Source organism: Pezoporus wallicus, unplaced genomic scaffold, assembly GCF_028554395.1.
Source record: "Pezoporus wallicus isolate ANWC-B61680 ecotype Strahan unplaced genomic scaffold, APGP_CSIRO_Pwel_v1 contig_4191, whole genome shotgun sequence".
Classification (NCBI taxonomy): Eukaryota; Metazoa; Chordata; class Aves; order Psittaciformes; family Psittacidae; genus Pezoporus; species Pezoporus wallicus.
The window spans coordinates 4,360,530-4,375,549 of NW_026641383.1; the positions used below are offsets into that span (position 1 = coordinate 4,360,530).

A 15,020-nucleotide genomic window follows, 5' to 3' on the forward strand; every position below is an offset into this window, starting at 1 on the left:
TTAGCAACTACTTTTTAGAAGTTACTTACTCTGAAAAAGCTGATTTTTAACATGCACTTCAGGGTTTAAACTGATTTCTAGATTAGTAACTGGCAAACACGTTCTTCATTATAATTTTAGAAAGTCATAAAGACTTAAATCTGAAAGAGAGAAATAAAATATAACAGTCTTATGTGACAAAAACATCTGTTCAATAGTAAACCGTTTTCAAAGCTATTCACTCAAGTGCTATACAAAGAAAGTCTACTGGAGATCAGAGTAACCTAGAATTCCCAGAAGAAATACCACAGGAAGAAAAAAATACCTGCAGTTAAAAGACACACATATAAGGCAGTTATGAAAATGTAGTCAGCCAGGGAAATGAACACCTGACCTGTCAGTTACATGTCCCCTAATTTCAACCAACACTACCTCAATACCGTATTTATTTCTCCTCACTTCTACTTCCCAGCCATTTCCAAGTGAATGGAGCACCTAAATTTCCCCCCTCCTACTCCTGAGTGCTAGGAAAACTGTTCTACTTCTCCCTGTTGACAAGGTACATTTCCCCATTAGCAAACCACATTCTCACTTACTTTACTGTTTACGTATTCCATCTGTGGAACATGGAATCAAAGAACTGGAAATCCTTCCTTTTGTCTCTTAGAGTCCTTCAAAGAAGTACAGTAGAAGCACTTTGACAATTAACATTTACTCAGCACATTCCACCTCACCATCTCCTTAATGTGTCTGAGTCATGACCAGCAGCTCAGGTGACTGGAAATTAACCTACTACGGCAAAAATGCATAAGTCACAGTAATTTGACATGCAACTTCATCAAAACCTACATGTGAGAAACTGGAGAGCTCCTCCCTGAAGTAAGTGACTTTTATTTAAATGCAGAGAAATGCAGTATCTTGTAATAAGACAACTGATGTATTGGGTTAGTCTTAAGAAAAAGGGTTGCAAAGTTTATCAGACCACTTTCAGCCTCTCCCCCTTTTTCCAATCTTTTCGAAGGAAAACGCAAGATGAACTTGATCCCCTTGAATAATTACAGGACCAGCTTATAAGTAAAACCAGGGCAGAATATTCCTACCCTCTTTAGGATGTTTTGTCCTTTCTTTGCCCATTTCTAACTTCAAGTCAAAACAGACAGACTGATAAAATAAACCCACAAATTGATTTTCTAACCAGCTGAGTAGTGCATAAATGGTTTGCTTTTAAACAGCATTTCTGTATTTTGAAAACTGAACACTGGTTAAGCAGCAAGAGGTAACTTTAGCATCTGTACTAGTCTTTGAATTATAATTCAGTAACCCTTGACAGAACACGAAGGCTTCTGCCTACCTTTCCTATCTGGTCTGTGCCCCATCATTCTGTCAAACTCCACCTGCTGGATAACCTTAAAGCAAGCCTACAGAAGCTTTGGTTTCACCAGGCTTGATGCAACACCTAGACGCAATGATAAAACTGATTGAACAGCATACCTGATTATCTATTTTCCATGCTTTTTCTTTCTAACATTCTCTGTTAGTACTACAATCAGGTGAAATCCCTGGGTATTGTTTTCTGAACACCTCAGGTTAATGGGCCATATTTGTAACTCATATCAATTTCTGGTAATGCAGTTATATACGGGGAAAGTCATAGCTCACGAATGTCACAGCTAAGGAGAAAACAAGAAGTACACTTTATGCTTTTCAGCCTCTGATAGTAGAAAAGCAGAAAGTAATGCGTAAATGGAATTTGAAACTAACATTTAAAATATCACTTAATTTTTCAAATGCTATGAGACAAAAGAATAGGCAAAAAAAAAAAAAAGCCATGGAACTCCAAAAAGCATATCAACTCCTGAGAATGCCAATTCCAAGCTGGTTAACTAATGTGATAGGTACCTGTCCATCTGAGTGCTGGATAACTCTTTTGCGTGCTACTCCTTCCAGTAAATTAAGTCAAATCACGATATGTACATTCTGTTAGAGCTAGAATGGAGTATCCCAAGTTTCTTTACGGCTGAGCTCTACTCTTCATGCACAGAAACATTTCTAGCTTTGGGGGCAAAAAGAAAAGGTCCTGGATTTGAGGGCCATAGGTGAGGTGTAGCAACCGAAGATATTTTTATCATATAGAGCTTACTTAACCACTTCCTTATACAGAACTCAAACATTCAAATTTCAAACAGTAACTGATAGTAACTTTTAACCCATAATTTCCAACTCATAAAGGCCTTATTAATTTTTTTTTTGTGTATTTGCAGGTATTTTCTCTTACAGAATGTCTTATAAGTACAACTCTTTATTATGATCTACCATCTTTTAGGAATAATTAAAAACACCCAGGGTGAAATACACTCAAGACTTGCAAATCATACCTGGCGCAGTCTGTGATACTGAAATGCTGGAAGAGGCATTACATTTGAGAACGGTAATTTAATCCAAAGTCAGGAGAACATTTATTCTTTGAATACTGCTCAAATATTTCTCTAGAAACAAGAAATTAACATAATTTTACACAGCTGATGTTGTAGCATAGGTAGTACAAAACAAAAAACTCCTGCTGTGTGCAGATAATCATCAGTTCAGAATGGTCACAAAATAAGCTCAAGTGAAGACTATCTGCAATGAGAAGTTTTATAGCAGCTTCAAGACAACTATTATTTCTGATGAAAATCATTTTTTTTCTCTTGATACAAATCCACCTAATTTTGACAGATCTCCAAATGAAACTGTTGCAGAACCTCTCTTGGCTGGTTTTGCCTAAGGAAAAAAGAAGAAAAAAAAATAGGGCTGATTTTAAGTTAAAATGTTTTACAAAAAGCTTTTAAAGCATCAGTAATTTAAAAAGTACCTTCAAATAAAGAATAGATCAGCATCACATTACCTGTGATTCATGGAATTTCCAGCCAATCATGTAGAAGATCTGAAACGTGGCAGGTACTGAGCCATCACTATTTCCGTACATTTCTGTTAGGGCAGGAATGGAGGGAGTTAAAAAAAGGGAAACAGAGTATTAGTTCTACGAAATCCTTAGTTCTCAGAACATTAGAGCCAAGTATGACATATTCATCATAATGACTCTCAGTGAAAGATTTGGGACAATAAAAATATCTCATACTGGTGCACCCCATAGTTCAAATCCTGTCATGATATTTTAGGTTAAAAATACCTGTACAATTATGGCATTTTGCTCTACTCCAAAATGCTGTTGCCTTTTTTCTCCCCCTACAGAGAGGTCAGAAAAATATGTTCTTAAAGTAATTTCAGTAATTTATTATGTCTCAAAATACTTACCTTGGTATATTGCAGCAGCTGCTAACATTGTGTCCCTGTGTAGCAGAGGTTTCCTATTCCAAGAGCAATTACTCTCCCCCATACCTAAAAATATGTGTTAGCTTTAAGAAAAAGAAGATACAGTATATGCCATGAGTTAAGTGTCATGCACCTATGGCAGACTTATATTAAACCAGAATAAGTATAGAATCCTCTGAATATCACTATAAGAGAGAACATACTGCAAATAATTAGGTTATTTTCTTATCTATAAGAATCCAAACCTTTCAATGCCAGTGCTATTCCAGATTATGACTTCTCCAGCCCAAGTCTACAGTCATAGGTTTTCTACAGTTTTCTAGCATAAATGTATATATTCTAGTATATTTTAATTTTTAAGCACAAGTGTTTATTCAGACACCACCTACACACCTTTTAACAGATAAGCATCAAAACTGCCAGCCCGTAAGATTTTTAATAAAAATGAAACAACCATAATTCTCATCTCTTTAATCACTTCCTGCATCTGAATGTTTCTGAAGAGAATGGAAGTTTTATTTTCATTAAGGAACTACTCTAAAGAGCAGCTGATCTAGAGCAAGAAGATACCCTAAGCTGTCCTGGAAGTTAACAACTAACTGCATATGAATGACTACTTTACAAACCATGACAAATGCAATCACAAAAGTAACTCAATTGTTAAGCATCTCAATTTTTGTTCGTCAGCAGACTCCAATTTGAGGGTCTGTTTATTCTCATTCCAGAGCACTTTCCTGAATGTCCTGATAATTAGGAAGGCTCATAGGAAAAGTGGTGGTATGTGGGATATATACTTCTGTCTCCCTTGCAGGGCTCTTCAGCAACTTACACTGAACAGGCTCTCAAAGAATGGGAATACAATAGAAGCAGAAAATTCATAGCAGACCATGAAGTAGCAGATCTTTTAACTTCTGCTTCCCAACACAAATCTGCTGATAGGGATGATCCTGACTCATTGGAGATTGGGGAAAAAAAGTAATATTTTCACTGTAACAATAAGCTTTATTTAATATTTAGTTATATTTTTTTAATGAAGAAGTTTCTTATGATGAGGGTGGTGAAACACTGGCACAAGTTGCCCAGAGAAGCTGCGGATGCTCCATCCCTGACAGTGTTCAGGGTCAGGTTGGACAGGGCTCTGAGCAACCTGACCTAGTTTAAGGTGTTCCTGCTCATGGCAGGGGGTGGAAGACTAGATGACCTTTAAAAGTCATCTAAACAGATGACTTTATTTAGAGGATCTATTCTATGATTTGGACTTAAAACACATAGTGAAACTCTTCTGTGTCTGCCTCACCAGTAAAGAAAACATTTTTGTTTTCACAAAGAACATACTTGCCTTGCAAGTCTTCCATAACTTCAAACAACCCTGGGTAGTTGACCTGAATTTCATCAGTATCCTAAAAGAATTGAGAAGCTTAGTTTTAGAGCATATCAAGCTAAAACAGTTGCATTATGTTACCCTTCAGTGCTGCTATCTGCCACTTCTGCTCAAACCATGTATTTCTCAGAAGAATACACTGTCTTAACATTTCTAAAAGTTGTTTAGTAGCCCAAACGTAATCAATTTTTTAATTGAAATGCCATTATTTTCTTCTTGGTTTTAGAGGAAACAGCAGAAGTGCCCAAAGGCTTTTCAGGCAGGTCTAACATTCACTGACATTTCTCCAAGATTATCATCCAAATTCTACTGGGCCACTAGCCAATGATCCACTTCAGTTGGTTTCATTAATCATGGTGAAGCTGAGAACAGAGGCAGTTCGGGCTATTTCAGAGACTTATTGAGCAAGGTGCGTGACATGGAGAAGGAAGCAGTACATTACTAAGACATTAGTAAATAGCAGCTCTCATTTATAATTACCACAGTCAGTGTGTTAAAGCCGGCTCTCGACAGCAGATGTCCCAAATCAGAGACAGCAGTGAATGGTGATACATGAGGAGAAAATCCTCCTTCTCTTTCCAGCTCTGCTAGCTGCAAAGAGCAACGAAGCTCATATAGAGTGTCTCCTCCAAACATTGCACCAATGAATACTCCATCCGGCTTAAGAACTTGGTGAATCTACCGCAAAGACCAAAATACAGAATGTTGTTTGTTATTAAGCCTATGTAACTAAAGCATTCTTAGGTTGTAGGTTTTTTAATTCACGTAAAATTAGTTATTATATTGATTGTAACAGACTTTTAACATTGACTGTATTCCACAAGGCAGCTTTTGGTAACACTGTGAGATACATAATCTGTCCGAAAAGAGACTACTTGTGCTTAGGAAAGACTGACTCTACAGAAATCACTCTTGTAGTCAGGAGCCACTAAATGTACCATGGAAATCTAGGGTAAAACTATTTTCTGTAGGATACTCCTGAAACAATATCCTCAGTTAGCTTCCTTCTGAAAATAAGGTAGATCAAGATAGCTTCTGCTTACTTTTACTTTCTCAGATGAGGGCAACAAAAACTTTTTAATGGCTTATGAGAAACAGAGGCCTTAGTTTCCAGTAGTGATTTTCGCATTTCTGAACGCACAACAGAGTAATGCTATTCTTAATATCATAGAATGGCTTGGGTTGGAAGGGACCTTTAAGATCATATAGTTCCAACCCCCCTGCTATGAGAAAGGACATTGTATGATGTCTAATATGGTGTAATTATGCCCAGTATTATGTCTACTATAAAGGTCAACACATGCTAGGTCTATTTTTAACATCAGGACTCAAACACCAAGGTTGACAAGCTGCTTTCTTGTTTGTAAGTCCCAGCCCCCTTCCTACTGAGAAAGCCAATTAAATTCATGCCTTCTTGTTTCTTTAAGAATTGGCAATGATCCCTGGTTCAGATATCCAGAAGAGCCATATTACATGATCGGGCTAACAAGAGAGCAAAAGATTCCAACAGCTTACCTTACTGATTTAAAACAAAAGTCCTCTTAAATTAGTTTTCAATTAAGTATTAATCAAGCTACCTTTTCTATACTAGTAAAGAAGCCTTTAATTAAGAGGTAAGAAAATGAAGCACTTGAAGGCAGTCTCCTTTAGTCAAAGCTAGTGATCCCACAGTAAGAAATAAACAATCATGCTGAAAGTTGGCCAAAAATCCCAGTTCCCTCCCATTTGTGAGACATTATGATGTGTCAGTTATTTTTACTGTGGGGGTAAATATATTTGACACGCCAGAGAACGCTTAATTCCAGAGAAAATGGTATATTTCTTTTCTTTCCAAGTTCTTATGTTTTTTTTAAAGTACTGAAGGCATTCTGATTTCTATTATTTCCATAATGGTAAGGTACTCCTGTTCTTAACAGGAGACAGAATAGCACTCTAACGACTAAACAACATAAAATAAAAGAAAAAAAAAGAGCAAACTGGTTAAAATACCCCTTGCTCTTTCTCCAAAATTAGCTGATTTGAAACAAGTTTTCACCTGCAAGAAGGAACTGAAATAATCAAAAAATCAGATTCTTCCAGAAACATTTTCCATTTTCTGCTCTCAATGAGTATTTTGTTCATTTCAAAATCAAAAAGCCTTTATTTGATTAAAGCTGTATTTCAAAATAAATAACTGAGACATAAAAATGATACAATTTCCATATACCAGTTCTGGAGAAGGTAAGACTTAACTCTTGTACTGAAAGTAGTAACAGCTAACACACACTAAACATCAACAGCATTACCTCAGTTTACATTAGGTACCATGATCTCAGCTATTGAGACTATAAAACATTATACAAACTTGTTGCCTCACAGTTACTTATTCCAAATTAATTTCAGACACTAAATAATTAGAAATATCAACTGATGCTCCTCAAACTACCAAAAATATTGGGAAAAAAAAATCACTTGTGTACAACAGGAGCTATTTCTGTGCCTTTTATTTAAAGAAAACCTGGAAATATGGAATGCTCTGAAAAAAAGTAATGTCTGGTGTTGTCTTTTAGTATTAAAAACCAGTTTCTTACCTCTCTAAAAGCTTTGGGAAGGTCATTCACCCAGTGTAAACTGAAATAAGAGACACATACATTTTATAATTGCATTTTAAATATGCAAATAATTGTTACATTATATCAGTATGCCTCAAAATCCAAAGCAACAAAGCAATTCCTCAAGCTGTTCAAGTTCTCAAAAATTATACAAATAGCTTTTTTTGGAAACTGGGAAGATGCAAGTCCTGGAGTAACACTGTCAAAATGCAGGGAAGAGAGAAGCCATCCATAAGGAGCGTGACCAGCAGGTTGAAGGAGGTGATCCTGCCCCTCTACTCTGCTCTTGTGAGAAAGCAGACCTCACTTGGAGCACTGTGTGCAGTTCTGGTGTCCTCAACATAAAAAGGACATGGAACTGTTAGAACAAGTCCAGAGGAGGGGCATGAGGATGATTAGGGGACTGAAGCTCCTCCCCTATAAAGACAGGCTGAGAAAATTGGGGCTGTTCAGCCTGGAGAAGAGAAGGCTGCATGGAGACCTCAGAGCACCCTTCCAGTATCTGAAGGGGCCTATAGGGATGCTGGGGCACCACTCTTCATTAGCGACTTAATGACAGGACAAGCAGTTAACAGGTTCAGGGGAAGTTTAGAGTGGCTATAAGGAAGAAATTCTTGCCTGTAAGGGTGGTGAGGCAGTGGAATGGGTTGCCCAGAGAGGTTGTGAATGCTCCATCCCTGGTGGTGTTCAAGGCCAGGTTGGACAGAGCCTTGAGTGACATGGTTTAGTGTGAGGTGTCCCTGCTCATGGCAGGGGGGTTGGAACTGGATGATCTTAAGGTCCTTTCCAACCCTAACTATTCTATGATTCTATGAGTCTTGAAATAAAAAAAAAAAAAAAACCAACAAAACCAACAGTAAGTACCATAGGGATAGCATTTTTTCCTAATGTACACTCCTGTTAACTATGCAAGTGCATTTCTTATTGCAGTAATGGACTGTTCATCTTTCTCTTGTTTTTTTTCCTTAAACTTACTCTGAAAAGAACGTTATTTAACATCTTTAACCAAGAAATTAATGATAAAGAAATTAACACTTACCTTAAGCTACTAACAACAAGATCAAATGTATCTTCTTTGAAAGGAAGGGATTCCTCATCAGCTACAACGCTGACTGTAGGGACTTCAGATTCCACAGCATTCTTCTAAAGTTGGGTTACAAGAAAAATAACATCAGAAACTCGCTGCTTCTGCTTTCCTGTATTACAGAATTGAAGCCCATCAGCATTCAGAAAACTACTTACTAAGGCATTCTCTGCAATATCAACTTGAATAATTTTTTCAACTGTGTCCTGAAAGAAAATTTAACAGGCCTATAAAATATTTAAATTAGTTATAAATTGACATTAGCAATGTTTCTAAATGCTTACACAAGTTTGTAATGAGTTATAAGGAATCTCTTCAACACTTGTTAAAAACTCTGTACAAAGGTAGAAAGCATTTTTCCCCCCTAACATAGTGATTTTTCCCATTTACTAATAGCTGAGATAGAAATCATAGAATAGCTAGGGTTGGAAAGGACCTTAAGATCATCCAGTTCCAACCCCCCCTGCCATGAGCAGGGACACCTCCCACTAAACCATGTCACCCAAGGCTCTATGCAACCTGGCCTTGAACACCGCCAACAAAGGAGCATTCACAACATCCCTGGGCAACCCATTCCAGGGCCTCACCACCCTCACAGTAAAGAATTTCTTCCTTATATCCAATCCAAACTTTCCCTGTTTAAATTTGAACCCATTACTCCTTGTCCTATCACTACAGTCCCTAATGAAGAGTCCCTCCCCATCATCCTTGTAGGCCCACTATAGTAACAGAAATAGAAATAGTAACGAAAAACACATTCTGTGTTTTCACGTCTAAGTTCAGTCGATATAAGCCATGGATTAGCAACTAATGAAGTGCTTTTACCTACAGTGCAGATCATGAAGGGTAAATTGTTCACTGCTTAAAGTCTCCATAATGATACTTCTCTTTCACAACTAAGGGCATCCAACAGACTGATAAAAAAGCATACATATCTGTACTCAAGACTAGATGTTAACAAATACACAACTGACAGCTTCCCTTGCACTACCATTTGTCTAGTCTTCAATGACAATAAAGACAGTATAACAGCCTGCATGAGGCACATCTTTGAACTGTATCTGAAATATGAGTAGGTTTACCTCATCAAAATTCAGAGGACTGATTTAAATTATAATAGAGACCTATTGGCAAACAAAGGAATAAATACATACTTATCATAAACGCTTTTCAATATGAAGAGCCAGTACCTTGGTTAAATGTTGAGCTATGTAACCTCTTCCAGAGCCGACATCCAAAGCAAGCGGAAAGGTTCTAATGTATAAATTTAACAACATAAAATCCAGAGTTGAAGCTATGTCAAGTTTTAGACTTCATTAAGTTCTGCCTGCCCATGTCCCGAAGTCTTTCCGAACAGAACACATTGAGCGCCCTCCCGTGGTCACCCGCTGCGAGGAAGCGCAGGGAAAGGCGCTCACAGGAAACGTCTCTTCCCTCGGCCGTGACCCTGCGGGTGCGTGTCAGGGGACAGGGAGCGGCACCCGCCTCCCCCCGCGGCGCGGCTTACCTGGGGATGTCAAACACCCTGTCCGCTATCCTCCCGCCGACCTAGGGGGAAACCCGCCCGTCAGCGCCCTAGGGCGGCCCCCTCCGTGCCCCGCCGCCGCCTCCCGCTCCATTCCGAGAGGCCTCCCCGGTACCTCCTCCCGCAGGTAGTCGCACTTGCCGGGCTCGGCTTGCAGCGCCGCCCAGTTCTTCTGCTTCCGCTTCAGCCGCCGGTCGAAGGGGCTCAGCGCGCCCAAGCCCGATGAAGCACCGGCTGGAGGAGAAGCGGCAGCGGCCAGTCCTGCTGGCAGCGCCCAGAGCCGCCGGCAGCCGCAGCCCCACCGGCCCAGGAGGCCAGACCCTGCCAGCCACCGCGGCCCTACGGCCACAGCCGCCATCACCTCAAGTGCGCGGCCAGCACATGCGCGGGAAAGAACCCAGCTCCCCCGCCTCGCTTCTCTCCTCTGCGCATGCGCACTGCAAACCCCACGGCCGTCCGGTCGGTCGGGAGCGGTTTGTCCTGCTGCGGCCACCGTAGCGCCGTGGGAAGCGGGCCGCGGGGCACTGTGGGTTTCTGAGGGAGCGTGGGGCCGGGCTGTGGGCGGAAGGCAGCGGCAGCAGCGGTGATCGGTAACGGTCGGTGGGCCCGGGCCGGGCTCTGTGGGGCCCGTCTGTGGGGCCCGTCTGTGGGGCCTTCTCCACTGCTGGGCTTGGGGAGGGAGCGGGATACTGTAGCCGGCCTGGCGCGGGGCAGCGGACCCCTCGGGGAAGGCCGCGCTGCTGCCTGCGCCGGAGCTGCTGGTGAGAACGGCCTGAGCTCGCCGAAACGTTCCCGATCGGCGCTTTAACTGGTAACGAGCTTGCAGTTTGCCCAGGAAGCCAAGAAAGGCAACAGCATCCTGGCCTGTGTCAGCACCAGTGTGGGCAGCAGGGCCAGGGCAGTGATTGACCCTCTGTACTGAGCGCTGGTGAGGTTGCACCTCGAATCCTGTGTTCAGCTCTGGGTCCTTCCCTACAAGAGAGACATTGAGGTGCTGGAGCGGGGCCAGAGAAGGGCAATCGAGCTTGTGAAGGGTCTGGAGCACAAGTGTGATGGGGAACGGCTGAGGGACCTGGCAGGACTTAGTCTGGAGAAGAGAAGGCTCAGGGGGCACCTTATTGCTCCCTACAACTGCCTGACAGGAGGTTGTATGAAGTGAGGTCAGTCTCTTCTCCCAAGTAACAAGCGACAGGACAAGAGGAAATGTCCTTAAGCTGCACCAGGGGAGGTTTAGGTTGGATTTTAGGAACAATTTCTTCACCAAGAGGGTGGTCAGGTGTTGGAACAGGCTGCGTAGGGCAGTGGTGGAGTCACCGTCCCTGGAAGTGTTCAGAATCCATGTGCATGAGGAGTGGTATGGTTTAGTGGTGGACTTGGCAGTGCTGGATTAATGGTTGGACTTGATGATGTTAAGGGTCTTCCAGCCTAGCTGATGTCATTATGATTCTATGTACCCTAGGCCTGATGGATAAGCCAGAGGTCTGACTTACAGTGAAACTGCATGAGGTCCTGTTTGGGTTTGGTGGGGAATCACTTCAGGCTCTATCTGCAGCAAGTATAGTCTTTTTAGTTGCATATCCATTATCTGAGGAAGCTAAGATTTGTTTGTGGCCAAGACTGTGGTAGTTACAGGATTATTTGTGACTCATTTAAATTGCTATTTTTTTTTATGTAAAGAGCTTTTTAGGTATAGGTTAGAAATCTAAGTTTGCTTAGTTAATTTTTTCGTTGTGTCTTTTAAAACTATGTTAAACAAGTTTTTTAATCATAACTGTTTCATTTTGTTTCCATATTGTAGATGTCCAAGTCTTCAACAGCATCAAAAATGTCGTCCCAGCAGGAAATACTGAGCGATGGGCGCTTCAGCTGTGTTACCAGGGATCCCAGGTTTTGGGAGATGCCTGAAAAAGAGCGTAAAATCAAGATTGACAAGCGATTCAGAGCAATGTTTCATGACAAGAAGTTTAAGCTGAAGTATACAGTGGATAAAAGAGGGCGTCCTGTTAACTATACTTCCACAGAGAACCTCAGGAAGTTTTATGCCCTGTCAGAATCTGACTCTGATCTTTCAGAAAGTGATGGTAAAGAACGTGCTAAAAAGAAAATAAAAAAAAAAAAGCCTAAACATCAAGGAGAAGCAGATTCTGCAAAGCTACTTGGTGATGGTCAAACAGACAAACAAGGGGTGGGCCAAACATGTGAAGGAGAGACAAAGCTAAATAATCTTAAAGATGAAAGACAAAAAAAGACAGCTAAATTAAACTTGAAAGAGGACTCTAAGAAAACTGCAGCAGAAATTGGTGGCTCTCAGGGAAGCAAGGGCTTTTTACACAAAGGGGAAAACAAGCAAGGAGGTGCATCAGAGGGAAGATCAATTTCGATTAAAACAAAGCAAAACTCTTCACAATCAAGTGGTACTAAATCAGTTAAAGCTCTCCAGAAGGACAGTTCTGTAGGAGGAGAAAGCAAAGAACCAGGTTAGTTGTTCAAATGACATGTTTACTTGGGTGTTGTTGCCTTTGTTTTGTCCATGGAAGAACTTTTGCAAGATCAGTCATAAAATAGCTGACTGGCTCAGATTCAGTGTTGCTGGAGAATCGGAGTTGGTCAGCTCTTTGTCAGTGCTGACTCTTCAGTAAGGTTGTGAACTTCCATGTCCTCCTAATTGCTGGAGCTGAAGTTGTTGGTTAGTTAAAAAAACAAAATGTATAGTAGTATGTAGACTGCTGTGTTTGTCAAACTGAATAGCAAATACAAGGTCTTCTACCATGAAGGCTTAAGCATATCAAGGCTTGAAGACTGCATAAAGATGGCAACATCAAGCCATTAATATAAACGGGTATTACCAAGAACAGGTGACTTAAGAAACTTTCTTTATATTGCTTGTGCATTCATATAGCTTATGTTATTGAAATCTCATTTCTGCCTGTTGATTCTACGCATTTAAATAGAATAACAGGATAATATTTCACTAGAACTTGCCATTGATAATACAGTTGTGGGCCTAAAGAGTGATTAGATTAGACAAGCTGAAGAACTGATATCGATGATTTATGTTGTTGGCACTTCCCTGATGTAGTTTGTTATTTCATCGTTACACATTTCAGGGGTTCTGTAAATCTTTGTGGTAAAAAAAGAGGTTCTTTTTTTCGTCTTTGTAAAGGATTATATGCAATTCCAACATAAAAATAGATGTCTCGTGTTTTCTTTCACTGACTGCATACACAGACACCTGCAATCAAAGTGATATTAGTAAAAGACAATTAGAGGAAGATATTTCTGCAAGTGATGGTTTTGAGTACGCAGAATCGGAGGAAGAGGAGCCTGAAGATGATGAGGAAACAGGGGAAGAAGAGGAGCTGGAAGATGATGGAGAAACAGGCGAGGAAGAGGAGCCAGAAGATGAAGGGGAGACAGGGGAAGAATACAGTGATTCAGAAGATGATGAAGAAAGTGATAGTGGGCCTGATCTAGCTAGAGGGATAGGGAACATTGAGACGAGCTCAGACGATGATGAGGATTTAAATGACCTCTTTCCAAAGGAGCCAGAGATAGAGCATTCATGGCGTGAGCTAGACAAAGATGCCCTTCGTGGAGATGAGGTAACAATACTTCACGCATGACAAGTTGCTACATAACAAACTCAGTAATGTATGCTGTTGTGAGTTACAAACATTAGTAATGTATGCTGCGTTATAGGCCTTCACCTAGGAAACCATGAAAGTATCTTTTGTAAAGGCTTTTCAGCCTTTTAGTTACAGAATGAAAGGGATGATGAAATTGGCTGAGAATGGGACTTGCAGATTTCACTGGTGTTTCCCCTCCCCTCTAAGCAAAGGCTATCTTTAAGGGAAAGAACAAACAGAACTGAGCTTTTTGGAAATCCCAGAGTTTAAACAGTACTGCTTTTGTTCAGTACTGATTTTTTTTAAACTTTTTTTTATATTTGTTTTTTTTAACTTGTTCTTTAAGAAGTTAAAGAATCATTAGACAGTGAAGCACTATTAGTGTACAAGAAATCACAATGCTCTAGTACTGTTACAGGACTGTGATCCTAGTTGCTGTTGTGACTAGCCATATGATAACAAAATTCTGAGTGCTGATGTTGTAACTGCACTCCTAAATCTGAGACTGGAGCAGTCCATTCTGCAATGCTTTGCTATTTATGTCCTTTTTAATCTGCCCTGGTGATTGCTGCTTCTGGTTTTTGCTTGTTTAAGTGAAAAAAGTCTTGGGGGAAAATGCTACTTTATTTTTTCAGTGGAGTTTGTTGCTGACTTTGATTTTTAACCAGGAATTGTGATTGTGTATTCCCCCTAGCAATCGGGAATTAAACCTATGAATTTTATCCCCTTTTTTTCTCTGTTCAGATTACGAGTAGATTGGCAGTTTGTAATATGGACTGGGATAGGTTGAAGGCAAAGGATTTGCTGGCTCTATTTAATTCTTTCACGCCCAAAGGAGGAACAGTATTTTCTGTTAAGGTAAGACCTGATTTCTAAAAGGAGAACTGGCTTTTACTGTTTCAAAAAAGATAAAGACAGCAAGTTAAGAACAAAGTAAGAGAGTTCTGTGAAGAACCAAAAGAGATGTTAACATGATAAATTAGAAATCGTGTTGCAATTAAACCTGCCATCTAATAAATGTGCTGCTTTTCAGCAGCAGGCATGTATTTAGTAGAATTGGAACCTGAAGGTGTTAACATCTCGTGTTTATGATGTTGTCTCTAAATGCTGTTTTTATGAGACTAACAGTGAAATTCTCAAACTCTGGTAGGAGGAGACTACATTTCCTTGGCTAGTTCCATTTTCAGTGGTCTTTGTGACAGATAACCCTGCCTTAAATCTGGCTGTTTCTAAATGCCCAGCCCCTTTTATCATTGCACTTCTTGTTTCTCACCACCTTTGAGTTATTAATAAATTGGTCAAATTCTGATCAGTTAAATTGTATTTTCCCATTTTTAGTGTCTGCCTCCAGCTTTCTGAGAAATGTTAGTCAGATCCCCTTTTCTGACAAAGGGTCACAGTGAAATGATTGAGGTTAGGGCTCCTGCTCTTCATCTTCATCTTCATATTCACATTCCTAACAGGCAGTTTGTTCATTCTTTTCTGTAAATTAAGAGGGTATTGAAGTTTATGGAACTGAACC

General features: G+C 40.3%; 2 protein-coding genes across 2 annotated transcripts in view; one reads left to right on the forward strand and one right to left on the reverse strand.

The window, feature by feature from the left end:
• Positions 1-2,258: 2,258 nt before the first annotated feature.
• On the reverse strand, positions 2,259-10,230 carry NDUFAF5 (NADH:ubiquinone oxidoreductase complex assembly factor 5). The gene is made up of 11 exons (XM_057423327.1): positions 9,988-10,230; positions 9,855-9,895; positions 9,538-9,601; positions 8,506-8,553; positions 8,303-8,406; positions 7,243-7,282; positions 5,153-5,350; positions 4,631-4,691; positions 3,274-3,357; positions 2,864-2,946; positions 2,259-2,739 (listed from the first exon to the last, which is right to left on the reverse strand). The coding sequence occupies exons 1-11, from the start codon at positions 10,228-10,230 to the stop codon at positions 2,653-2,655; spliced, it is 1,053 nt and encodes a 350-aa protein (XP_057279310.1). The 3' UTR covers positions 2,259-2,652.
• A 1,440-nt stretch (positions 10,231-11,670) lies between these two features.
• ESF1 (ESF1 nucleolar pre-rRNA processing protein homolog) overlaps positions 11,671-15,020 on the forward strand; it is a 29,711-nt gene continuing 26,361 nt past the window's right edge. Inside the window, exons 1-3 of the mRNA XM_057423312.1 lie at positions 11,671-12,349; positions 13,065-13,474; positions 14,243-14,356. Of these exons, the coding sequence (XP_057279295.1) occupies positions 11,671-12,349; positions 13,065-13,474; positions 14,243-14,356 (1,203 nt within the window). The remainder of the gene's footprint in view (positions 12,350-13,064; positions 13,475-14,242; positions 14,357-15,020) is intronic.